The sequence below is a fragment of the Zosterops lateralis genome (genome assembly GCF_965231275.1).
Source record: "Zosterops lateralis genome assembly, chromosome: 5".
Classification (NCBI taxonomy): Eukaryota; Metazoa; Chordata; class Aves; order Passeriformes; family Zosteropidae; genus Zosterops; species Zosterops lateralis.
The window spans coordinates 13,583,255-13,609,404 of NC_139766.1; the positions used below are offsets into that span (position 1 = coordinate 13,583,255).

At 37.7% G+C, this 26,150-nt stretch overlaps 1 protein-coding gene across 2 annotated transcripts in view; it reads right to left on the reverse strand.

The window, feature by feature from the left end:
* The window catches only part of SLC2A9 (solute carrier family 2 member 9), a 79,858-nt gene that overhangs the window by 48,669 nt on the left and 5,039 nt on the right, over nucleotides 1-26,150 (reverse strand). For both annotated transcript variants that reach the window (XM_083861224.1, XM_083861225.1), the window contains exons 3-6: nucleotides 22,299-22,459; nucleotides 18,406-18,530; nucleotides 17,136-17,281; nucleotides 3,353-3,485 (exon numbers count right to left, since the gene is read on the reverse strand). In XM_083861224.1, the coding sequence (XP_083717350.1) occupies nucleotides 3,353-3,485; nucleotides 17,136-17,281; nucleotides 18,406-18,530; nucleotides 22,299-22,459 (565 nt within the window). The remainder of the gene's footprint in view (nucleotides 1-3,352; nucleotides 3,486-17,135; nucleotides 17,282-18,405; nucleotides 18,531-22,298; nucleotides 22,460-26,150) is intronic.

Genomic DNA, 26,150 nt, shown 5'->3' on the forward strand with positions numbered 1-26,150 from the left:
AATCCCTGTCTTACTGTCCTAGAACTTGGATGGTAAACTGATGTAATTATAGCAGAAGATTTTTCTGTTTCTTCGTGTTTCTATCCCTGTCATTCTTCATTTCCACAATTTCCTTCCAAAGTCCTCTTCAACCACTTAAATACCCATTTTTCTTTTGCTGTCTGGCCTTGATTAAGAAGGGTCACACCAGTTAAATGCTAGGCAATTTCTTCTCTTCTATTCTTATTGGATGAGAAGAATATTAGTTATGGGACCTGGGAGAGGAGCTGTCTTGGTTCTGCCCTGGCTTCATTACCAGACTTAGTTCCTTGGGCAAAGCAGGTTTACAGATTATGCTGCTGTTCAGTGGACTGCTCTCTCCCCAAAACACATGGGTCAGTTCTCCCACATTCAGCAGTGAGACAGGAATGTGAGAGATATTCAGCTCCTTTGGGTCTCAGGGAGGAGGATACAGGCTGGTGACCTCCAGGAAGATGAGCCAAGCTCATCTGTCAGTGCTGCCTTTGGCAGCAGACAGCAGCAGGTCAGACATGGTGTCTGTATGTCTGACATGGGCTCAGCTGCCCACAGTGTGCACCCCTCGCAGTGCTGGAAAGGGATGCAGGAAAAGCAGGAGACTGGGTAAAATCCCGCTAATGGGGCTCAGGAGACTTCACTCATCTGAGGCATTGCTGCCCCTGTGCCCCAAAGAATAGCTTCTCTTGTGGTGGTGTGGTTCAGGCTTGCACATGGTGCCTCTCTAACTCTCTACCCTCATTTTTTCATTGTTTACACAACATGTTTTGGTCCTTCTCCTTCTCTCAGACTCTTATTTGCCCCTTAAAAACATGTGCCAGAAAAGAGGTTGACACCACTTGTATTTTGGTTGTTGTAGACTGGTTATCTCCTGAGACAGAGAAGAAAAGGAGGAGATGAAAGCAGGAGCAAAACTTTGTGGAAACTCAGTGACCTACATTATCTCACTGGATTTTATTGCTCTAAAACAATTAGGAAGATTAATGTTGTCAGCTCCATTTTAGGAGCTTTGACATACATGCCTACATTAGAGTATTTCATAAAGACTAACATAGTCATCTGCTTTAAATACAGCAGACCTTTTGCAAATAAGAGCTTTATATTACTCTGACAAGGTATAATCCACAGTGAAATATATATTTGAATAAATAGCCTTGATCCATTAAGAGAAATAAAAGGGATTTAGTCAGTAGAAAGAGTTGCAAATTTCCAATATTAATATGTAGATTTAAGCTAAGAGGCAAATAATTTAAAAGCATTACTGTAGTCATCATTAAAATGAAGAATTCTGCTTTGTCATTATATGACTTACAAGTAGAAGGGCATTTTAATAAATCACAACTCCTCCAGTCTCCTAAATACTTAGACTTTTCCTCCCCCATTTCTGCTGATAATGCGAATATCCAGATGATTTGTCTTGATTCACTCTCCTATTTTCTGAATTCCACTATAGACTACACTCAAAATGAGTTATACTTTGTACTACAACATACCTCCAAATTGCGTCATTTCTTTTAGAATTAAAAAAATCCAAAAGCATATCTTCATATGCAGGTACTTTGAAAAGCTTTTTATATCAGTTGTCTCTTTTTCTCTCAGAGTATCTAAATTTATAGTCCTTAGGGTGGCTCATGAAAGCCATCTTCTTGTAATCAGCAAGCCAGCAGCTAAAGCTCATTTCCCCAGGCAACTGCTCTCCTGATGTCTTCTACTCCAAAACTTACCTCCAATGCCTCTGGATTAGATTTCAAATTATTTTCAGAACATTTATGCGGAAAACATCCCAGAGCACAGTTGGCACACTACCAGCAACAGTAAATGGCGTGTATTTCAAGGCAGGTGGTGTTATTTTACTGCCACATTTTATAATTTTTAATCTCTATCTATGAGAGGTCCAGTTTCACTTGCTGAGGTCTCCAGGTACTGTAGCAGGATTTTCAATCCTCATAGCAAGTGTGACATTATGCAATAGCATTGCAGATGCAGACTCTTTGCCAGCCATAGCTCTGGAAATATATCTATGGTTTTATCAGGCAGAAATGAGCCAGTTTAAACTTGGCACCCAAAGGCATTTCTTCCCTGCCCAGCCATGGTGCTGCAGAATTTTCCACCCAACAGCCAACACGAGCTGGGTCCTGCACCCCTGCTGGGTGCTCTGAGCACAGCTGGCAGGGCAGTACTTTCCTTCGTGGTCCTTGGAAAAGCTTCTCTGCCTCCTCAAAACTCTGCTGACCCTGTGAAGCTCTTCCCAAAACCTTGTTGCTTTTGTGATCTTTTATTTTTTAAGCGTTGAACTCTATCTCTAAGTTTCTGAGGCTCTAAAATTTATAGAATTTTTTGTTCAACACCAAATAGAGACCACATGGGAGTCTCTTCATTAATGTGCTATTTCTTTTTCAGAGGGCTCTTCAGAACAAAAAAGGCCAATTTTTAGTTTCAAAATAGAGACTATAGAGTTTCTGGATAGAGTTGCATTAATTTAATGCTAAGAGATAATTAAATATATATTTGAAGGGTTGATACACACTTTACAAGTAGTTTTGCAAGCAACTAGTTCATGACTGAAAATGTTAAACTTCATATTCAAACAAAGTCCTTAAGAACAATTTGTAAAGCACTTACATTTGGTATTTTGGTATTATAATCAGTCTCCTTATTTGTAGATTCCTGTTTTTCATATGTCCTTAAAATAAGCTAAACTAAATTTTTAACATTCCCTCAGCTGTATTGGGACCATGAGAAATATACTGGAATGCAGCAACTGTGATCATGCAAGGAAATAGTTTTACACCTGGAACCTAAAGTAAGGACAAAATATTCTGTATGTGTGAAGCTGAAGCAATATGGAAACACTGGAATTTTTCAGTTAAACAGATGTATGGATTTTTATTAGATCTACAAAGGTTATTGAGTTGCAGAACATGAAGTCAAACATAGCAACTACTGGGAAAAAAAAAACAGCAACAGAATCTGTGTTTTTATTAGTCAAAGTGCAAAAACTGTAGATAAGGGAGTCACAATGACTGAAACCACATTTCACTTCCAAATGAACCCTGCCAGAGTGACTGGCACATAACAGCGGGATGATTTGGTTAGCTCTGTATCACCATGTGTAATATTAGATAAGTTACCTTGCTGGAGAATTTAATTTATAAAACCTTCAAAGCTACAGCTATATTCACACATACAGAGACAAATAAAAAAGTGAGAAAAATTATTGCCAAGAGATTATCTCCTATGAGAATATTCTGCTTCTAGAGTGGTATCAGAATCAGGTATCTCCAGCCTGAATCCCTGCAATAAACACCCTTTATTGTAAAAAAGTAACATAACATACCTTTTTCTGCCTTGCTCCTGTTGTGCTTTTCGAGTAGGAGGTACCGAGGACTTTCAGGAAGGAAAGGCAGAATCACGGCTTGTATCAATGATGGAACAATGATTGCTCCAAATAAGAAAGGCCACCGAGATTCCTGCAAGCAGATGCAAACAGGAGTCAGTAATACTCTTCCATAGTGACACTTGCAAGAAAAATACCTTTGATAGAAAACACTGTAGTTCTTTGTAATTCAAAGTATTGTGTCCGCCACCAGAGGGACGTGCTCCTCCTAAGCTGAGTAAGTGGTTTGAACACTTCCCTCTCAAATCACTTTGCTCAAGGGCCAAGCCTCCAAACCACTTTCCATTGACAGTTTTTATTTTACATTCTTTTCCTCCAGCAAGGCCTAAAGCACCACATTCTCTATGGCATGGGATGTAATCCATGCCTCAAAACTGAAACAGGGCCCAAGGTAACTGAATAACTCCCAGAAATAATGGGGGGGGTATCTCCTAATCAAACTTTTCACTTGCCCTTTTAGGTTACAGAGGTGTTTTTAAAAAATTCTCCCGGGATGGTAAAACAACTTGACAAAGTGGTTTTTCAAACAATTTAAAGCTTGAGATAATCTGTCACCCTAAGAGCCTGCATTATCATAAAGGCTTCAAGACTCTATTACTTCATTCCTTTTTACTTTTTTTTTCCCACTTGAGTGGAAAACTTTATATAATGTAGGTGAATCAAAAGTGGTTAATATTGTTTATAGAGAAAGAAGCCTGAATTTTATTTTAAAAACCAGAAAACTAAGGTTAAAGACTTTTAAATCAGACAATAATCATATAATCAAAGTGGGTACTGTTTTGTAAAGAATAACTTCAGAAAAATTTATAAGGTGTTAGAATTTTTGACAATACTTCCAGATAAAAATCTTACTCTTGATCAGCACTACATATTTTATGTAGGTGTTTTTCCACAATGTCAAATACGCTTCTTAAAAGAAAAAAGTATATTCTTTGTATACTATTATTATCAGCATTCTGCTCACCTGTGGAGGCTTCTGTGGAATAAGCTTACACTCCTTTTAAAGTCACCTATAGTGTATAGTTTATAAGTTGGTCATGTTTATCTCAAATAACTCTTCTTGAAAGCATTATGTTGAAAAAGCTATGAACAAGACTCTGAATTTACCCTTCACAATAAATAGCAAACCCTGCTATTATAATGAAAAGGCCTTTATTTTCTCCATATAAGACACCAAGTTTCCTTTATTTCCTCTATTAAAGATTTCTGTTTGAATCATGCAACTTCTAAAACTTTAAGGTAAACTCATAAATACTCATAAACATGCTCCCACTTGCAATTTTGGCATGAATTGATCATTAAGTCACTGAAACCAATGGAAACTTCTCCGTCCATTTCAAAAGATTTCATGTCCATTCAATGACATGCAGTATGTGTTCTACTTGCTTTTCTCTTAATCTACATTTTACAATCTTAACTCTTTCCTCCCACTAAAGAAAAGAAATAGTACGACCAATATAAGTTTAAAGGATTCATTAAAATTGCTGGAAGTCAGGTTGAACTAGACCCTATAAAGAGAACTAAGAGAAGCAGGGAAAAGGAAGGTTTCATAACCTCTTTAAGAAGGAAAGGAGCAGGACATATATTGGAACAGTGCTCAAAAGCAGTAATAAGTTAAAAGCAAAAGACAGTGTAAGTGACTTAGAAGATGCTCAAAACACTTTACCTCAGTTGTCAGCAGTAAGGAGAAGCACACAGGCACTGCTGAGAGAAATGAAAACTACATCCCATTTTATTTCAGGAAAAACTTAAAAGAGCATTAAATGTTTTAATTACAGGAGACCTGATTTCATCACCCACTCAGAACTGGTACAAATAACATGTCAAGATGGTAAAATTTTCATTTAAAACTGTCACATTATGGGTATTTGCTTAGGCTGGAGCATGAAAAGCCTGGCTTTGATGTATTTACAAAAGACAGTTAAACAGTGGAGAGAGTTTGACAACTCATTCAAAGGTTGATGTAATAAAGTGCAAAGCTGCAGAGACAGAAGATTTGGTGGAAAGGAGGGAGATAAAGTATGGCATGGATTTAGCTGTGAATGAGACAAGATTAAGGTGCACTGGAATACAGTAAAGAAAATGTTCCCATGTCAGAAAATCATCAGCTATAATGCAAAAAATGGAACTTACTGTAACCAATACAATGGACATGGGGTAGCAGAGGGCACTCCCCAGCCCTGCTCAGCATCCCTGCGTAACCACCATGCTGCCTCATGGAACTGTCAAGAGCTTGGCTACCTCTACTGCTTCAAACATGCAGGAGATGGCATCAAAATAAATACTCTTTAGCATTCAGTGCACAGGATGAACTGTGATCTCTCAGAGCGCAAGCCTGTTTACCAGTCACTATTAAGTAGTCATCATTTAAGTAGCAATACTGGAATTAATTCCTTGGGGATGGGGTTGTGATGAGTTTACTATAGCGCTGAACAATTTATAAACAGAAATGACCTTTTTGTATGACTTTCTTGTGTAAAATGACATATTTTACCCATTTAGTATGTGGGGAACAAGAGACAAAAGCCTCTGGCATCCAATGCAAGGTATTGAAAATGTCCAGGAAATAGTGATTTGGTGGTCTCTCCTTTTCATGTTTTATAAGCAGGAACACTTTTAAAATTTTAGTTTGGCAAAATATAATCACACACACAGACATAAAGAATTAAATCTAGTCTAATTTTTTAGATGCCCTGAAGCATTTTGCTTCAGCCTCCTGTTGCAGCTACAGAAGGATGCAGGTCTCTGTAATATTCTGTGTCACATCTGCCAGCCTCACAGGGACATCTAAAGTACCGTAGGGTATCAAGATGATACTATGTGCTTATATTCAAGCAATGTAATTTTGTCTTTTCTTGTAGAGACTTTGCACAAAAAAAAAAAATGCATATTAGAAATATTCCATTTGCCCTGAAAAAAAAAAAATAAAAAAATAATGGTATCCCTGCTCAGAACAGACTGGGTAAAATTACTTAGGCATACAAAGCCCAGAATACTGCACAAGTTCAGCATTTCTCTGTTAATCTGCTACCATACCACATGAAACACTCCTAAAAGTAAAGGACAACCATATTGGCCTGGGGCCAAGGACTGAAAAAGCACTGAGATGGAACTAATTTCGTAGCATTAGAACTGTCTTTTCTTCCTTTAGTCAAGGGTATGGCACAGTGGTGATGATCATGAGGCAGCTGAGAAAAGAGAACTTCTACATCTCAGGCTTCAGAGCAGCTACTCAAGTAAGGTGCAGAACAACTGCTTTCCTCTCACCTTCTTTGTACCACTCCAAACACTGCTCTAACAGCCAGCCTCCTCTGGCTGCAGAGGATGCTAATCTCACAATTATATCCCTGCTGGACACAATTTTCTCTTGGTATGACCATTTTGGTAACCCAATTTGTCAAAATGTATCTCAGAAACAGAGTTAAAAATTGCTTACCTTCCTGTTTGAAACAGAGGCAGCTCAAATAATATGTGTATTTCACCTCTGTTCTGAACCCCGATGTGTATTTTTACAGGTCACTACTACAGCTATAGCTCTGACAAGAAGATTAGTCAAGTATCAGTATCTTTCCAGGTAATAATCAATAAAGAAAGTCACTAGATTTAAGGCTGTACCAGTCTGATGTAAAATTCACAGAAATCGGCAGGAGATTTTTGTTACTGGGTAAATGTCCTTTGGATGAGAACTTAAAACAGCTTTGAAAATGTCTGGTGTCTGAGTCCCATGATTTTCTCTTCACTAAATGGCGTGCTAGTACTGAGAGGGAGAATTAAAGTTTCTGTTACAAGTTCCCCAGATGGTTTTTCATCCAACTTTTGATTGGAGTAACAACTAACTTTTTACTGCACGCTTATATGGCATAATTTGTCTTCATTTCTTATTCATCACCAAGAGAAGTAAAAAATTCAGAGAAAAGCAATGGGAAATGGAAAGCTTTCACATGGGATTATTATCAGCAGCCAGCATATGCACTTAAGCTTCTTTAGGAGGAAATACTAGAGGTGTGCTGGAGCTACCAAAAATTTTTGACAGAACTTCCTTTCAGTGATACAATTAGACTGAGGTTAGCATCCATAAATAAAAAAATATACAAATAGTAAATTAAAATAATTGAGGAGGATAACACTCAGTTTTTCAAACATGAGAACATATTATCATTCTGATGCCCTTGAGTACCTCAGATGTCCCTGTGGGACTGGCAGATGCAACACATAGAACTCCAGAGACCTGCATTCTTTTGGGACTGTAGTGGCAGATGAAAAAAAATGCTCCAGGGCATCTAGAAATTGCATTAGATGCAAATCTTTTGTTATGTGATTGCATTTTGCCAACTGAAGTTATGAAAGTTAGACTAAGGTATATCAAGGTTAAGATAAAAACCCATAAAAATATCCAAAACACATTTGCTGTTTTAAAAACAGCTGAAGTGGTTGAATATTTAATGTAAACGGTTTTTTTTATGACAAAAAAATCTAGTTTGGATTTTAAAGAAACAAAATCCAATTCACTTTAATTTGACATTACTTCGAGTATTAAAAAATTCCTCAAAATACTAATCAAGAATTTACCTCCCATTTTTTTTCCTTTTGCCAACAGTTTCAAAAGCAAAGAAACTCAAGAGTAGAAAACACACCCTCCTACTCAATATGATGACTCTATGCTATCTTACAGTGCTTAACCAATTCACCATGGCATTAATACTAATTTGTAAAAGACAAATTTACATATTAGGACATGAATTTGCAATAACAGATAGTTTTACAATGTATAGTAGAAAGTAAAACTGAAATATTAATCTTGATAGATAAGAACCTTCAAAAACCTTTAAGTGGTAGTTATCTCCCCAGTGTGTGAAACACACTTGGAAGGAAGTCACAGGTCAAATTGTTTTAGAGTTATTGCTTAATAACAGATTTGTAAATATTATCAAATACTCAAGCACTAAGGAAACAGGCAAATTTGAACTGCTCACTTGCTCCTTAAAATCTGAAGCAGAGTCCACTTACACAGGGTAAGATGAGTTTTATAGACAGACACTATTTGTTATTAGGTCAGCTATAGTAAGTGAAAAACTCACCTTTTAAAGTCTGCTAAAGTAGCATATTTTAAATATGAGTATAAACAAGTGCTTTAAGTTTAGTTACATGTGTTAACTATGTTTCAGTGGATTAGGAGATAATTATAAGAAATTGCTATTAGGCTCCACAGTGTTTTGATGTCTTTCTTTCCTTCACATCTGCTGAAGGATATCTTTCCAGGAAAGCTTGTCTACTGTTTTTCCAGCTGACCTAATTAAGCAGAAGACAGCTACATAGAAGATTTCTCGAGTCAGGTGAGCACTGTTTCACTGTCTATGAGTAGCCGTCCTCACTGATGATAAACTTTCATCCCAAAATTAGATGCTCTGCCATTAAGTCTTTTTTTCATTGTTGAGTCTAAATTGTATCTACCTTCATAGTGCTCTTGTTTCCATAACCACACTTCCACTTTCAGGCAACTCCTCTCCTGTAAAATGTTCTCCTTCCCAAATGCAAAACTGCAACATTTCAATATTACATATGGCCCATCAACCATATGTTGTTAAAACTCTGGGAATTGAAGCCTCACAGCACAACCTTAATGGACTGAAACTCATTTGCAAATATGAAGACACACAGCTGTTTTCCCATGCATTACTTAATGAGTTCTGTAAAGAAAAGGGATGAATAAATACTGTTGTGTCTGTCTCGGGGAACCAATAATAAGTTGATTTATAATCTCCAGTAAATACATAATCTCAGCTGAACCACAATAGATATAAACAAAGCACCTCACTTAATATCTCCATTAGAAATACATCAACGCACACCACATTCTCCCAGCAGGGCTGGTATAACAGGGTTGACCTCTTCCCGTGGGTCCTACTGAGCTATGAATGTGCAACAACCCAGAAGGTCCTGGCAGTATTTCTGTAGTTTTATCAGCACCACCAAGGCTGTGCCTGGTTCCTGCACAGCATCTTCCTTTGACTGGATTAGCCCATCTTTGGGTGAGTTGACCTTCATGTCCCTGATCAGCAACTCACAGCTTGTATTGAAGTACTTGTGTCTTCATAAAAGACTTGTAAATTGCTTCAGCAGTAAGAAACTTTGTGCCTTATGTGTTACTGTGAAAAGAGGGTGAAAACGTGCCATTCCTAGAAAAGAAAAAAAACTGAGAATATTTGAAAAAGGATTGCCATCTTCAAAATCACTGCCTCAAGCAACTCTTAATTGGTGTGTCTGGTAGCAGTTTGCAGGAAGTGCAGGCAGATATCAAACACCTACTGAAATTAGTGACTATCTGAATGAGCACTGAAACACTTTAAGCCTCTTTCTTTCTTTCTTTCTTTCTTTCTTTCTTTCTTTCTTTCTTTCTTTCTTTCTTTCTTTCTTTCTTTCTTTCTTTCTTTCTTTCTTTCTTTCTTTCCTTCCTTCCTTCCTTCCTTCCTTCCTTCCTTCCTTCCTTCCTTCCTTCCTTCCTTCCTTCCTTCCTTCCTTCCTTCCTTCCTTCCTTCCTTCCTTCCTTCCTTCCTTCCTTCCTTCCTTCCTTCCTTCCTTCCTTCTTTCTTTCCTTCTTTCTTTCCTTCTTTCTTTCCTTCTTTCTCTCTTTCCTTCTTTCTCTCTCTCTCTCTTTCTCTCTCTTTCTCTCTTTTCATTCCTTCCTGAAATTCCTTCCTTCCAGTAACTCCTTTCCTTGTAAGGGTATTTCCCTGAGTTATTCTTAGCGATATCATCCCCTTAAGGATCTGAGCAGCCACTTATAAGCAGCAGTGTGTCTCTTGTATCCTTAGCAGAAGTCTTAAAACACTCTTCAGGGAAGGCTTTAGCTTTTCATTCAGAGTTTTGCACTTTACTACACAAGTATAAAGCCGTTTTTCTTCTGTGTTTTTAAGAAATACTGTGCAAACTCAGCAGTGAACTGGTAAGGACCAGGGTAACTTGGGATCAACTTTTGCAAGCTTCAATAGCAGAATGGTTTCAGGAATAGTATGAGACTACCTCCTCAAGCTCTTGCTCTAAAGTTAGACAAATCCTGACCAAAAACCTCCACAACTGGGAACCAGAGCTGATGAGAAAAATTCCTTTGTTATTTTTCCCCAAGTCCTACACTAACCTTTGCTCTTAAGAACTCATTAAGAACTAGTAATGTATACACTAAAATAAACTCCACAAAGCAGCATGTTTCTACAGATGTTAACAGCTCCACCATCATCCAGGTCATTAATGAAGATACTGAATAGGACTGGAACTCTGGGCTACACCATCAGTTACTGGCTTCCAAACTAGACTTTGCTTCACTTCACTGTATTTTTAGAATATAACTGGGCAGAGTAAAGATGTTACAGGATATTCTATTCTACATAGCCAGATGTTAGAAATTATTATAAACAGAACACTTTAGGGTTTCAAGTGATCCTGGAAAAATGCTAAACATTTTTCTAGTGGAAAGTAAAACCACCTTTTTATATTCTGTAGACAGCAAAAGGCATCAGCTGCTTTAATTTCCAACACTCTGCTTGAAGCTGCAAGAGTTCACCTTATTGCCACAAGAGCTCCCTGTTCTATACTCTGAAATTCTCACTTGTATTTTAAAGAATAATATCTTTAACTATAGTCACTATCATGGCTCAAGGAGAAGATAAACATACAGAACAAAAGAGCTCACAGAAAAATATTAAGAAACTGGTCCATCATACTTTGTGTTATCATGCTGATGCATCAGATTCATTTCAAGAGCATCTTCAATAGACCATTTTGCCATTGGTGTCCACCTGCACACTTCAGGTCCCTAGAGTGATTTAGAATTGCTTTCTCTACTCATCTATAATTTACTGACAGCTTTTAAGGAATCCTTGAATTTGAGTCAAGAGCCTTAGAAAGAAGGATCAGTTAAAAAAAAAGAAAAACAAAGGAAAAATCAAGCTGAAAATGAAGCTTTGACAAGTAAAATCAAAGCTTATTTTCAGAACAGCCTTCAACTGCACAGGTTGTACAACCTATTCCATCACTGTCTATTTTTGTGCAAGTGAAGGAGTACTTTTAAAAGGCCTTGGTAGAGCAAAATTAAAAATTCCTATACAAACTTTTCTAAATACACAGTTATCCATCACGTCAAATATATCATTTTTAAGAGCTCTGGTAAAGAAAATTAGAGTTTTACACAGCATCTACAGAAGTTTTTAGTTTTATCACAACTATTCCTGAGCAAGGTTCACTTGTGTAAAAAACTAACTAGAAAGAGATTAACCATAGAGATGTTTCCTTACTAGACATGTAGTACAGTGTCTGTGGAGTTCATTGGTCCTTTTCCAGATTTAGCTCAATTTGCTGCAGAAATTGATATTGATATTTATATCAGTAGCATAATTTCTTTGCTGAAATAACGAGTTGTGGGGAGGACAGTATGGCCAGTATCATCATGTGTCACAAACCTATTTCCAGCTAAATACCTTTTTAAAAACAGGTATTCTGTAGCCAAATATGCATTAAAGCTGCTAAAAGTCCTCAAAAAAGTGTACTCAGACAAATTCATGTGCCTTCTATGACAAAGACAACATCCAATTAATAAAATTTGTAACTAACCACACACACAAGAGTTTTGCAATAAATTCCAAATGTTTTAAAAGAAAGATTGAGAAGACTCTAGAAAAGACAGCATGTCACTTCAAGATAAATTCTAAACCCTCTCTGGTGCACTCATTCTTTGAGTGTTTCTCCAACATGAAATTACCCATAGGAGCTCTTTAACCCCAGTTTTTCTCCTCAAGAAACCACTTCCCAAATCTGATCACTGCTGCTCACTTCTGTACCTTGTACTGCTTGATTACATTATTTTTAAAACAGAATGACCAAACCTACTCTACTTGCAACATTCAAAAGATGGACACATCAGGAATTTTACGGTTTTTTCCGTTTAGTCTATTTTTTTTTTTCCTTGAAACACGGTAATAGGATTCATTCAGGAAGTGCTCCCTTGGTGACCCTTAGGATGCAAGCAAAGTTTTTAGGGTAACATACTATCCACTGGGAAAAAACGCAACCATGTAGTTAGACAAGCTCCTGGGTGCATGACCTAGAAACACTTGAAGTTTATAAAGGAGGGTTGTCGAAGTAAACAAACAGAAAATTTCTATTTTTCCATTGATGTACCACTGGCAAGCAGCTGTTCAGTCAGAGAAGCAGCCAGAGCTGTCCAGCCACCGGGACCAGCTCCAGGGAAAACAGCTGCAGCTTGGCAAAGCCTGACACACCACACACTGGAAAAGGGGCTCAGAGCAGAGGGCTGAGGAAAGCGTGGCAATGGCAACTGGTTCAGCTTTACCTGCCCTGAATAAATATACACACTGTGAAACACTTTCTTCTCTCTCATATTGATACACAGATGAAAGAGATACTGAAACTCAATGTATATTGAAAATAAGAACACCGCGACTACTGCAAATGTATTCAGAAACTAAATCCTCTATAATTTAAGGGATGATAAAAGCTTCATTAAACAAAATGAAGCTGTAGAATAGACAGTCTGATGTTTTGAAATGTTTAGAAGATATTGGCATGCTAAGGAAAATCTGTGGACCAAGACATTCCATGCAGGAGGAACTAGATGAGTTAGCTAGAGAGATACCTAAAGTTACACAGAATATGCCAGAATCAGGCCAGACAATATTCCCCCAAGAGAGTAAGTGTAAATTTGAACTTTCAAAACTGAAGTTGACAGTGCACTGGCCTTTACTTTGCAGGAACAATCTGTCAGGAAAAATAGGCTGGGTGATTCAACTGCAGAATCACAGGAACAGAGAGAATGGAAATACCTGAAGGGCAGTGTTTGAAGAAGTGACAGGTCTGAGATAGTTTGTCCTTATCTTATTATCTGTTTTTTTTCCTTCAGTCAGATATATGGAAAACTGCCCATGCTGTACAACCCAAATGGCATGAATTAAATAATCCTGTGGCCAGTAGCAATAATTCAGTGCCCACGTTACGGCAGATAACATCATTGCACATCTGTGGGCCTGCAACAAGTTGTCATCTACAGATGCTGTGGCTTCCTGAAGAATTGAGGGCTCTGGCTTACAGAACACAAGATGCCAGCAATGTGAAAATAAGCACACAGCCCTCAGCAGTTGGGGTGGTGGCACCAGCACATGAAGTAATTGTGCTCTGTACTCTGATCACCAGACCACTTTACCATGGTGGAATTTTCCAGACCTTAGTGGAGACATTGCAGATAGGTTTTCTCATACGTTATATAGGTTCTCATGACTTATAAGAATCAGAACCTTCAATAGAAAGCATTGCTCAGATTTGTTGGATCGGGGGGAATTAGGACTGTGGGAAGCAAGTAAGATTGTCAAGTCACCACAGCAGAGGACTGTTGTCACAACTGCAGCTTTTCTCCTTCAAATAATCACTCTTGGTAAGCATTGCATACTTAAGAAACACATTCTAAAATTAGTATCTTTGGAGACAAATATAATAAAATTCTGTGTATTCAAAATCAAAAAAACTGCCTGTATTTAGGTGTTTATTAGATTGTAAATTTTTAGTCTTTATTAGATTGTAAATTTTTAGTTGCATTTTCTCTTATATATTATAATTTAAAAATTGGACATAGTCATATTTGTCTAGTTCATATCAATATGACAGGCACAGAAAAGAATTAAATTTATTTCTGCAATACTTCAGACAAAACATTTCCAGGAAAAAAATAATATAATTCTATTTTTTAAAGTATAATTTCCTCTGGGTTAGCTGTATAATCTTGTTCTCCTAAATTCAAACTTAAACCAAGAATTATTAGAGAGAATGGCTTACAGGGTGAGAAAGAGATTGAAGAGCTTTTGTTACTAGAGGAGGTGATATTTAACATGAAAAACAAAGATCACAAGTGATGGGGGGAGGAGAAAGGAAGCACACTCGAGTAGATAGTGGGGGGAAAAAAAGAAACAGAAAGGAATTAAGGAATAAATAATAATTGATCAAAAGAATAATAAGTTGACAAACTGGCAAGAAAAGGTATTACAAAGAAATGACAAGATTGTCAATTCCCAGCACTTTCAGTAGAAAGGTTGGGAAAACTGAAGGAATAGGAAGGAGCCAACCAGCCAGTTACCCAGCCAGAGCTGACCACTGCCCCTCAGCACTGCACCTGGGGCTGCCCACTCCTCGGCCCATCTTGACAAACCAAAGATTGCTAAAAAAAAACTATTTAGGGCTATTTAACCTACTTGATACAAAAAGCAGTAAGGACTTTTGAATTGCCTCAAGTAATACTCATTGCTTCAGAGCTATTTTTATCACAATTTCATATTTACAGGGATACTTTTGCATTTGATTACAGGAAATCATCACTTAGGTTGTTAATAAATGCTTGTTAACACTATGCCCCACAGCCAACATAAACACTTTCCTTTTCTGTGGAGAGACTTCTACAGAACCACTGAAGACAACAACCTCATATAATCCACATAAATGCATCAAGCTCCAATTTAAAATTTAAATTTTCTGCTCAAGCTACTTCAGCCGGGATTCTGTTCCAAACACCACTCTGATGAGTTTCAGCATGCAATTATTCACACAATATTTATAAAAAATCATTCTTGTAGCCATATTGTCTTTGAGATTAGGCCACCCTATTCCTTCTTTCTCATGTTAACAGGGTGCAGTCAGTTCCTCTCCCTTCCCTCCCTTCCCATCACACAAGTGATGTTGCTGCTACCTCCTCTTACAAGAAGGACTTCAGCCACACTGACAGCCCTCCTCATATCCATCCCTTTTTCAAAGAGTTTCTTCCAGCAAGACACTCATCTCTGGTTTTGTCCCTCCTTTCTTCAAAACCATCAATGCTCAGATACTATGGTTAATAACCTCTTAGATATTTGCTTACAAGGAATAGACACATAACAGATCTCAGTAGAAAACTTACGAAACCATGAGAGAAGTATTTGTAAGTAGTACTATTTACAACAAATTCTGATAAGAAACAAACAACTACAGAGCAGCAAAATAAAAATTACCTCCCACTAAAGGAGTTGCAATGGGAACCCCACAAATCTACAGAAAATAATCCTGGCTTGACTGAAACCAAGAGAAATTAAAAACAAAACAAAACAAACAAACAAACAAAAAAAAACCCAAAAAAACACCCACATATCCAGCTAGAATATTCAAGTTGCCTCCAATAAATTGGCTGGAAATATTGTAATTCACATCAGCCAAAACTTTGCTTCTTTTATATACTTTGTGCTTGATGTTACCCATCTTGAAAAAACTAATTCTACAGATAAAGCATATTTCTTCTTACATAAATTAATGTCTGTCTTTCATGGTGTGATATTAATTAACTTCACACTAAAGCAGGTTGTAGAAGCAGAAACGCTACCTCCATAATTTGGTAGCAGCAAAAATAGTGATGAAAGGAAAGCAAGAAGAGAAATATAACCAGCAAGAAGGAGTTGAAATCAAGGAATAAGAATTTGCATGACACTTCACCTTTAAAAGTGTATGCATCTTTCAAAAACCAAATTCAAAAACCTCCGACTATGTAAGGGCTGCATATTCTAAGCAATATTGGCCTCTAGAAATTTCATACACTCATTTGTAATAGACCTGCTTCCAAGGCAAGAGAAGAGACATCTGTAGAAGCCACACAATAAAAGCCATTTAAAGTTATTTCCTATAATCTGTTGCTTTGGATGGGCAGGGGAGAAATCTATCCTTCAATAAAGGGTAAACTGAATCAAATCATTTGCCTTCAGGAAAGCTGAGCAGAATAAAGGGACAGAATAAGAAAGCTGGTCAGGCAAAAATAAAAGTGTCAGGGATGATGGTATCATGTATTCACACAGGAGTTGCCTTTGGATAGGCAGAAAAGGACAAGCTCTCTCACTTTCCAACTCCTTACTACTTTTTCTGGCTGTCAGAAGGGATTCTGGGTTCAGGTTTCCCTGTGAGAGGATTGCTGCAGACCTTTCTTCTACACTGCCTTGAAGATTCATCTCTGAATGGAAAGCTCCTGGTCGGTCAGCTGACCACCCTGATTCCTTCCAACCTTACCCATTGTGTGATTCTGTATTTCGAATTGCCAGCCAGAACAAAACAGGAGTTCATTTATCCAGAGTAATGATGACATCCAGTGGCCACCAAGTTAATCTCAGCCTGTGACAGCGAGACAACCTCTTATCTGAATAGATAATCTTTCCATAAAGGTGTGTGTTAACTCTGCTCTTCTATCACTTGATCTAAAAGCAGGATAAGTAAGGATGCCACTAAAAGGATGCCACTGTAATCACCAAGCAAGAGTCTTCCTATTCAGGTTCTCATAATAGCTCTAACCAAGCTTTTTCAGCTCTATCTCACATTGAAAAATTAGAGATCAAATATATAAAAACTCTTAAGGCTTTCCAGGGTGCCCAAAGAAACTGAAAACCAGCAAAAATAGATGTACATCAAGAAAGGGGGAAAGGGAGGTCTGTATATGGACACACACAAGCCACTCAACCTGTTGAAACTGCTGGCCACATCTACCAAACTGAGTCATGCTTTTAGTACATGCATTTAGAAGACATAGAGGAAACTATTTTTCAAAGTGCTGTAAAACAAAAAATATATTTTTTTCACACTTTTGTAAAGAATCCAGTCAAAATACAAAAATATGACACTTGGATGATGCTTTGATAGAAAAGGTCTGTTAAATACTTACTTGCCCAAATATTTCTGGCAGCCCCAAAACTTGACCAGTGAAAACACCAATACAAATGAAAATTGCTGTGACCTGACCCAGTGAACCACGGATTTCCTTAGGAGATATTTCACTCAAATACATAGGGAGGGCACTTAAGGAAATGCCTACAAAGGAAGAACAAAACCCATATATTAAGTCAAAACATTTTTATTATGCCAGGTGTGAAACAAATTTCTATTGAAAGGAACCTGAGTGATAATCTGCTCACAATGGTGGAATAAAAACATGCAAGGAATAGAATTATATCTATCCATATATAACATGAATTATTTTCCCTGCATGTCTAATTACTCTCGCACCATTTAATAACTATGGGATTGATTATCTGTTACAGATCTGCAGCAATGTGCGTAGGTTGCTTTTTGATGTGGAGCACCAAAGGTTACTCAGAGATGAGAATCTCCAAGAGAACAGATTTTATGTTTTAAATTTGCTCATCCCAAAGCAAGCAAAATCATGTTAACACTGGTGCAGGTAAGGGAAAACAAGCTCAGTGCATCAGTCAGACAGAGCAGGCATTATCAGATGAAGCATTTTTACAGTAAACAGTATTAGCAAATGTTCCTCTCAATATTGGCTTTTAGCTGCTATGAACTCTTCACAATAGGCATAAAATAGGAGTTGGAATGCTGCTTAAAGCCAGGAACAGGACAAACAAATGCATGACCCTGGTCAGTCAAGGGCAATGTCTGCACAGCTCCAGAAATTTGGTTGCTTGATGGTAATCTGAGATAAAAAATAGCAGAAACCCTTCCTTCTAGCTGCAAGATTATTCTGGTGCTGCAATGCCTCCGTGATTTACTTTCAGACTGGGAAGACCATATTGCTAGGAACAATTGCTGAGGTACCAAAACTTCCCTAGTCCTGCAGGTATTAGCATGGGATTCAAAAACTTGTAAACACAGCAAAAGGCAGTGTTAATAAACAGAATAGCGTCCTAGTCAAGGGATTTTCATGGCATGGAAACAAACACACTCTACAATGGCTGGAAGAGGAAAGGTGGGGAAACAACTAGCATTGTTAGCAGTGGTGAGCATCCATTCCAGTGTCTCCTTCAAACACCAGATCCTTCAGCCCTTAGTGTGCCATTTTGTCCAATGAAATCAGTGTGGCTCTAGTTGGCCCCTGGAATACTTCTTTGATGTGAAACAAATTCTAACCAGGGAAGAGGAAAAAGTGCGTGCATGGCACAAGCATTTCAGACACATGGAGTGTGACCAAAGCTTACCTGCATCAACACCCATGATAATGCGGCCCAGGATGAGCATTTCAAAGGACCCTGCCAGCAAGGACAGGGACATCAACAATGCAGCTGCCACTGCAAACACGTTATTGAGCACCAATGTGCATTTCCTAAAAGGCAAAGATGGTTTAGGTAGAAAACAGCATCATGGCAGATAAATCCAGTTATATTAGAAGCACAATAAGCTGTTATTCTTAAATATCTATAAATAAAAAGTGGCTAACAAACACTCTCTTAGATGTGGAGAGTTCCGAAACACAGCACTGTACGCCTGTGGATACAGTTTCAAACCTATACCACAGTTTAAAAGAAAACATAACATAGATAACTTAAGAGCTGTACTTAAAAAGCACAGCAAGGAGCCAACTTATGCATCCTAAAAACCCAAGTGCCAGGACTGAGGCTCTGTACATGAATATAAATAAGCATACTCTGGATAGATGTCTGTATGGAGAACCCAAAGAATATACCTCAAATAGAAATAAGCTGATATAACTACAGGCACTTTAATGTTACATACAGTTTTTGACATTTAAGAACTTCCCAACTGTCACATCATCTATGTCATCATAATTCATCCCCAAATTTTCGATATTAAAACCATACCTTGAGGAAAATTACTTCCTATTTGTACAGTTAGGAAAAACATTTGCACTTATTCAAGTAATAAAAATTAACCCTTTTCTAAAAATTGTAGGAATTAACCAAAATACATGTTTGCATATTTCTTCCCCAGTTTTAAAATCATTTCATTCTGTAACAGTTAAACAAAACATTAGGGTTTTTTTTTCAAATAAAAGAAATACTCTTTATGGCAAGCTATTACTTGCTTAAAAAGTATAAATAAAATCACAAAAATACATTTAAAATTTTCAAAACATCTAAATTTCTCATTTGCCAACAGCTTAATACCTTCTAGTTTTCATATTTCAGAACTTCTGGCTCGAGTTTGAGGGATTAATTAAAAACAAGTGACCAGGAAGGCTGCTGACCCCTTTTTTTTCTAGAGCAGCTGATAAACTGAAATGTCCCACCAGTTCTAATTTTTTTAACATGTAAGTGTCAACTGGAAATTTCACACCCATTGAAAAAGTCACCCAACTTCTCACAACAGAGGCATACATTTTTGAAATGAAATATTTTTAACACTTGTATTTTTAATTACTCTTTCTGCTTTCTAGTGAGTTTTGAACACTGAATGAATAAAATGGCTTGAAGATTGAAAAATTAGGTAGAATTCATTTAAAGTCTATGTGACACAACCATCACAGTGACTACTGGGTGTGACAATATGACTGTACTCTTTGGAATAGATTTTTCAGGTGGATATACACCCTGAGATGAATGAAGTGATACAATGACAAAAATGGATTCAGGCCAAACAAATCTTATATGTTTATCTGAAGATATTGCTTTTTTTCTCTTTTAATTTAAATTTAAGTAAAATATATATTTTTTGAGAAAGACTTGGCCAGCAATCCCTTATACTATGCAGCTGAGAAGAGAAAAGCACAGCCTAACTAAGCACAAGAGAAATAGACTTTGGCAGGTTGAAAAATAAACGAAAACAAGAGAACACTCTATTTAGGGTGTTGCTATGGAAAGTAGTGTCTGTGGCAAGGTTTTGGAAGTTTTGTGGCAGCAGGTGTGGCTTCTGTGAGGAGATGGAGTGAGGGTGTAACAAGATTAGTGGAGGAGAGGGTGATCTAGACCTGAGCAGGGACATCCCCAGAGGGCTGTGGTCCATGGGAACCCACATTGGAGCACAGGAGGGGTGAGGAGTAAGGAATGGCACAGAGAAGTTGCTGCACTCTGACCCTGACCCCTTGCACTGTTTTTTCTCTCACTGATGGCACTGAGTGTGACCACTGGCTGTGGTACCAAGAGGAAGGACAGGGGCCTGTTGTGATGCTCACCCTAATATATCTCCCTAAAAGTGACCTAAACAATCCCTTGAGCATATTGGTCTGGGTGCTCAGGGTCAACAACAGCAGACCCTCTTCATTAGAAGAGGAGAATTTAAATCACAAAGTGTCAAAGCCAAATCTGAACTTGGGAATTATGTTTATGCCGATGAAGGTTCCATTTCAAAAAATTACTCTACATGTCTCTTGAAGTAAATAGGGCCTAGGAATCCAGTAATTTGGAATTTATGTTTTTAACCTTACAGCAATATGATTCAAAATTGTTCTTTTAAAGTCATACATTATTTCTGACTAGTGCTTTTAATCCCCCTTAGCTCATTATTCTGTGTCAGTGTAAATGGAGCTCATCTTTATCATACATACAACCCTCCAACCTACACTTCAGCAATTTAACAGCACAGTATTTTATTGTTCTGTCAACATTTCACTGTGTGCTCCTCAGTTACCATAATGACGTGTCAGTCTGGGTTCCTAGACCAGACACACACACTGCAGTGTGAGCAGCAAGCTCAAGAGCCACTCTGGTGAGCAGCCTTTATTCACACAGCCCCTTCCCATCTCTGCTCCAGAACTGCATCCACTGCATCTGTAACAGGGCTGTTTTCATGGCTTAATGGAGACAAACATAATAAACAGGGGCAGAGTCTGCAAGTGTAAAAGTCTGCCTTGGAAACCTGAGCAGCTTCAATAGAAGTGCTGTATCTACGACAGAGATCAGCCACCATTTTAACAAGCTTGCACACACAGCTGTTCCACTCTTCACTGAAAACTCTACCTTCTGTGAACCCATTTTTACTTCACTTTATTTTAATATTCTGAGAATTAATCAGTCTGAGTCAGGCACAGTTTCATATTTCTAACAAGTATGTTAAAGCCAGATGTATGATTTGGCAGAAGAAATTGAAAACCTAAAAACCTAAATAAAATAAATAATGTAAATATGGAAAATATTTTAAAATTGAAAATCAAGTACTGAAGCGACAAAATAAATTCCTGAAGAATGGGTAACAGCTAAGAATACTGACTTATTGTAAACATGAAATGGAAGGACCTGAAAATACACTCTTTGAGATGAAAAATGGCATATAGACAAGTTGGGAGAATGAAAAATCGACCTAGGAAAGCACAATCTAATGGAAATAGTTGAAATGTAAAACAGGAAAGTAAGAACACTGGAGGTTTAAGCCTCCATGAAGATACTCTCCCATGATTTAACTGGCTAAAAGATATAAAATAATATTGAATTTACAATTAAGAAAAATCCAAATCAGCAGTTATGATGAATGCTACAATTGTGGGGTTTCTTTCCATGCCCTTCTAAATATAGATAAATTATAAATTACCTTTAAAATTCTATTTGAGAGACTTTATAACACAAAATTTGACAGAAATACTTAGTTAATACCTGCAGCAAAAATACAAACACACACCAACACAAACATTCCTAAAATACTCATATTCTCTATGGCCAAGTCCTGGTCAAATGCTGCATTGTACAGAATGGATGGTATACCCCCTTCTTGGGGAAAGTCATACATGAACTTCATCCCAGTCCAGTTCTTCAAACTGTATTTTGATACAAGAATTCAAAAAAGAGTAAATTTTTATTACCATATGACAGAAAATGCTGTTAAGAAGCAAATGAGATATGTTGATAGCTTTGTTTGTTTACAGTAAGATACTCAGTAGACTCATGAAACAAGATTCTGCCAGTCTTTTGTGAAACCATTTCTGGTTTATGGTATTTTCCTTTGGCACACTTGACAAGTCACAGTCTTTCACATCTAACCCACTGCCCATTCAGAGCTAACGGCTTCTGGCACTCAAATGATGCACAGTAACTTTTCAGAATCTAAAGATTTTTTTTGGTTTTTTTTTTAGTGAAAGTAAAATCTTCTAGAGAGACTGAGTGAGAAACTACTTTAGAAAATGAAAGTTTTCCAGAACACTTACCTTCCAAAGAACTTCACAATTGGGGTAACAATAATGGCACCCACAAAGCCACCGATGGCAAAAATTGAAACAGTTACGGACCAGAGGAGTGTCAGTGTGCCTTCATCCATTGAGAAGCCATATCTCCTCTCCCAAGTTTCATTGTAAAACTTCTTGATATACTGAAAGAAAAAACATAATAAAAATATGTGCAAAAACCCCCAAAAAGCCAAAAAACCCCACACTTTAGGAATACAACTGAAAGAAACAGAATTTAAAACCCAGAAAACCCCCAGTAGCTTTCTTGCAGGAATCACTCTTGCTCTTCTGTCTCCCTCCACCAAATAAAGGGGCCTCATTTATAGATACAACTGCAATAAAACTAACTGGATCAGTCCAAGCATACACACATATAACTACAAGGTGTTACCAAACCAGGTGGGGAAAAAACCCCACAGGTAGACAAGAATGCCCAGGATGAGTCCACTCTTTAGTCTTTAACGTGCCAAAGTCTACACTCTTCCTCTGCTTTCCTCACAGGAGCACAACTACAGGTTTTTGAAGGCCGCCTTCTAACAACTTCCCCTCCCTGATGTTTAATTAGACTAAGTTCCTAGTCTTTTTAAAGGGTAAAGATGTCATAGCTCCAGGGCAGCATTTTAACATAGTCTCTCTACTGCCTGCAGAGACATCACCTATTTACTTTCTATTAAAACAAGCTTCCTTGTTTTAATGCTGCTCCCATTTCAAAACCAAGGAACTGCCACCATGGTGCCTGATGCTCTGGTGAGGATACAGTACCAGGAAGTTGCAGTCACTGCAGCAGAAGGGCACAACACACTTGGGAAAAGCTCTTAAGCTCTACAGTATCAAAAGTTTAATAGTGGCACTTCTTCCCAGTTTTTCTCTGATTTTTTTCAGAATGTAACAGATCCTAAATTATCCTGGAACAAGACTCAGCATAATAAGCCACTGCATTTTCCCTGTTCAAAGTAGGAACTTTGAACTTTACCTAAGGGCTAGCCTTGGACACATGAAATATTCTGTTTGGAGGCTTTTAGAGTGAATCATCACCTCTCCATCTATAAAATACGTAAGAAAGGTGAAGGTAGAGTGTACAATTTCCTGTCTTCCATCTGTCAGATTTCTAGTAAACTTATTGTGCCCTGAATTAAAAAGAGAACAGAGTTATTTCTAACCATCCTATCTTAAATGTTTCTAAACAGAACGGGGATTTTTTTTTTAATAAAAATAAAAAAGTCAATTTGATACTTGAATAATTTAGAAGTCTCACAGTAAGCTTCAAATGGATTTTCCATTAAATCAAGTAGTAACACCTTAGTTCTTTAACACCACTACTCAGATTATATTTAGATTCAGACATCTTCTTGTCTATCTGAAATTAATTTCTGATAGCAATGAATACTAAGAGAAAACCCTTTTAGAACACTATTAGCATTTCTTGTTAATGATAATGGCTAAAAATAGTATGTAAATTACTCTCCGCTCGTGTTATGACTAATTTTCTGAGCATAGCTTAGTTATTTACAAGGAGACATCAAATAACTGCAAATATTCAAGAAAAGAAAGTACAAACTAAAGCACTCACTAGTAACAGAAAGATGCATGCCCTGACATGTACTAGTACTTTTCTCTGGACTCCCATTGCCAAGAAATAGGAAGCTAATAAAACAGAAGTTTTCAGGAGATGCACATGAAACAAAACAATCCTGGTAGAACAAATCCACTGGATTTGAATCCACTGAATTCTGTGTAAAAGCTCCTTTGGGGTTTTGGTCAAGCGTCTCAAGAACACTAAAGGCATAAACCTCTCTACAAAAATATTAGCCCCTAAACAAAGCCTACAAAAAATGGTGGCTGACTGATTTCAGTATCTTATTTTTTCAACTGCCTCAGTTCATTATGATAGTAGCACTGGGATGAGAAAGAGAAGAGGAATATAAGGGATATATAAAGTTATATATATATATGAATCTAATGGATATATTTTAAAAACAAGACAAATATTTTCCTTGTCTTACCCATAGTTACAGAGGTTATTCACACACAGTGACAACTACTGAACCAGCTGTCACAGCTGGCTGAATGTTTGTGCCATAGGAACTGAGAGCTGCAGCCTCCTGCAGGCAGAGGGCAAGGGCTACAAAGCAGAAAGTAGCAGGGACTTTGCTTCTTGCACAGAGCACAAAGCACATCATTGTTTCACAGGCATTACCCGCAATCAGTCCATGAAATGAACTCTAGAAATTCAGCTCAGAAAAAGCTTCATCTTGTATTCAATTAAATCTTTTATCTTCTTACTGCCAAATGCTCCCATATGTTTTTAATAAATTCTGGTAACTCTTTGAACAAGCCCATGGAACTTTGTAATTCTGGGTTTCTCAAGGAATTATACCTGTGATGGGCCATGATCTTTCCCACAGAACTACAGGGAACTGAGTGGGAAACAATCTCAGCTCTAAACAGAGCATGTGCAGCTTATTTCCCCCTTACAACAATCAGGAAGTTAAACTAACTCTGCCTCAGGAGATGACCTGAAGTAAAGCCCACCAGTGAGAACTACAGGAGAATTCCCCTGTGGTTTGATGAGCTGACACAATTTGTGGCACTGAAAGAAAATGGACACAAGAATTTACAAACAATTCTTTAACACTTCAGTCTTAAATGAACTTCCTTCACTCCATCAGCTCCTGCTGACATCCTGCTGACATGCTTAGTTTGAGGATTCTGGAATCATTCTGTGTTTTAGTCAACTGTCATTATCAAGCCTTTTTTTCACTCAAAGGACAATACAGTCCTTCTCTAAGGCTGAAGAACTTCAGCATCAAGAGGAATTGTACTGAAGTAAACAGGGGCATAAGATACCCAGCATCCTATGGAGAGAAGAACAATCTGACAATGTTGGCTGTAAGCTGCATGTCACCACAAGAAGATATTCGTCCTACCAAGTGTATAACTTGTAGGAATTACTGTACTCCCAGTATAACCTCTTACAAGGCTGCTTTTATCTACAGCTGCAAGATGCTCTGCTTTGGTGTTTCTCAGTCATCCCATATCAGTATTCCCAAAGGGTCACCTTGCAGCAGACTGATTTAGTAACATACAGGAGAAAACAGATGGGGCAAAGGTTCCTTTTCTTGTGCTGCAAGAAGTACAGCTTTGATATGGCTCACTGTTCCCCACCATGTCTGTGACCTCAGCCTATGCTCCTTCTTCCAACCTGGTCACTGCAGCAGCAGGGACAGAAAAGTGGTCTGTTGTAGGCAAATGGATGACATACATTAATCCTGAAGCTAAAAAAAGGGCCAGAGAACAGAGTGTTATTTTATTATTGAACTACACATCTTGTCATGGGACTACTCCTTAGCTCTAGCTAATGTATGGCTTAACATGAAAAAGAGAGAGGTGAATTTCTCAATCAAACACTGAAACACCAAGGAGATTTCATGCATACCTTTAATGGTATGACCAAAGCCATCAGCATAGTGCCCAGTTTCAGCCCAAAAGCCACACTAAAAATTTCAAGTAAAACCAGACAATCCTGGAAGTGTTATTAAGTACAGAATCTGGAATTTAGCATTTGTCATGGGGTTGCATCTTCAACCTCCCCATCCACACCACTGTAATCTATTGCATGATTCAAAGAGAACTTTCTGAGTACAGCCAAGGGGCACATCCCATCATCCTTTCTTTCCCTGACTCCTACAGAAAGTGACAGGAAAGCTTTGACTACCAGGACAGTCCATTTTTAAAATGGTACTTAGAAGGTTAGAAATTGGCTCATTCTCACTGCTCTGTTGACAGCCCTAAGGCAGTACAGGAAGGATTTTTCCATCAGGACAATCAATACCA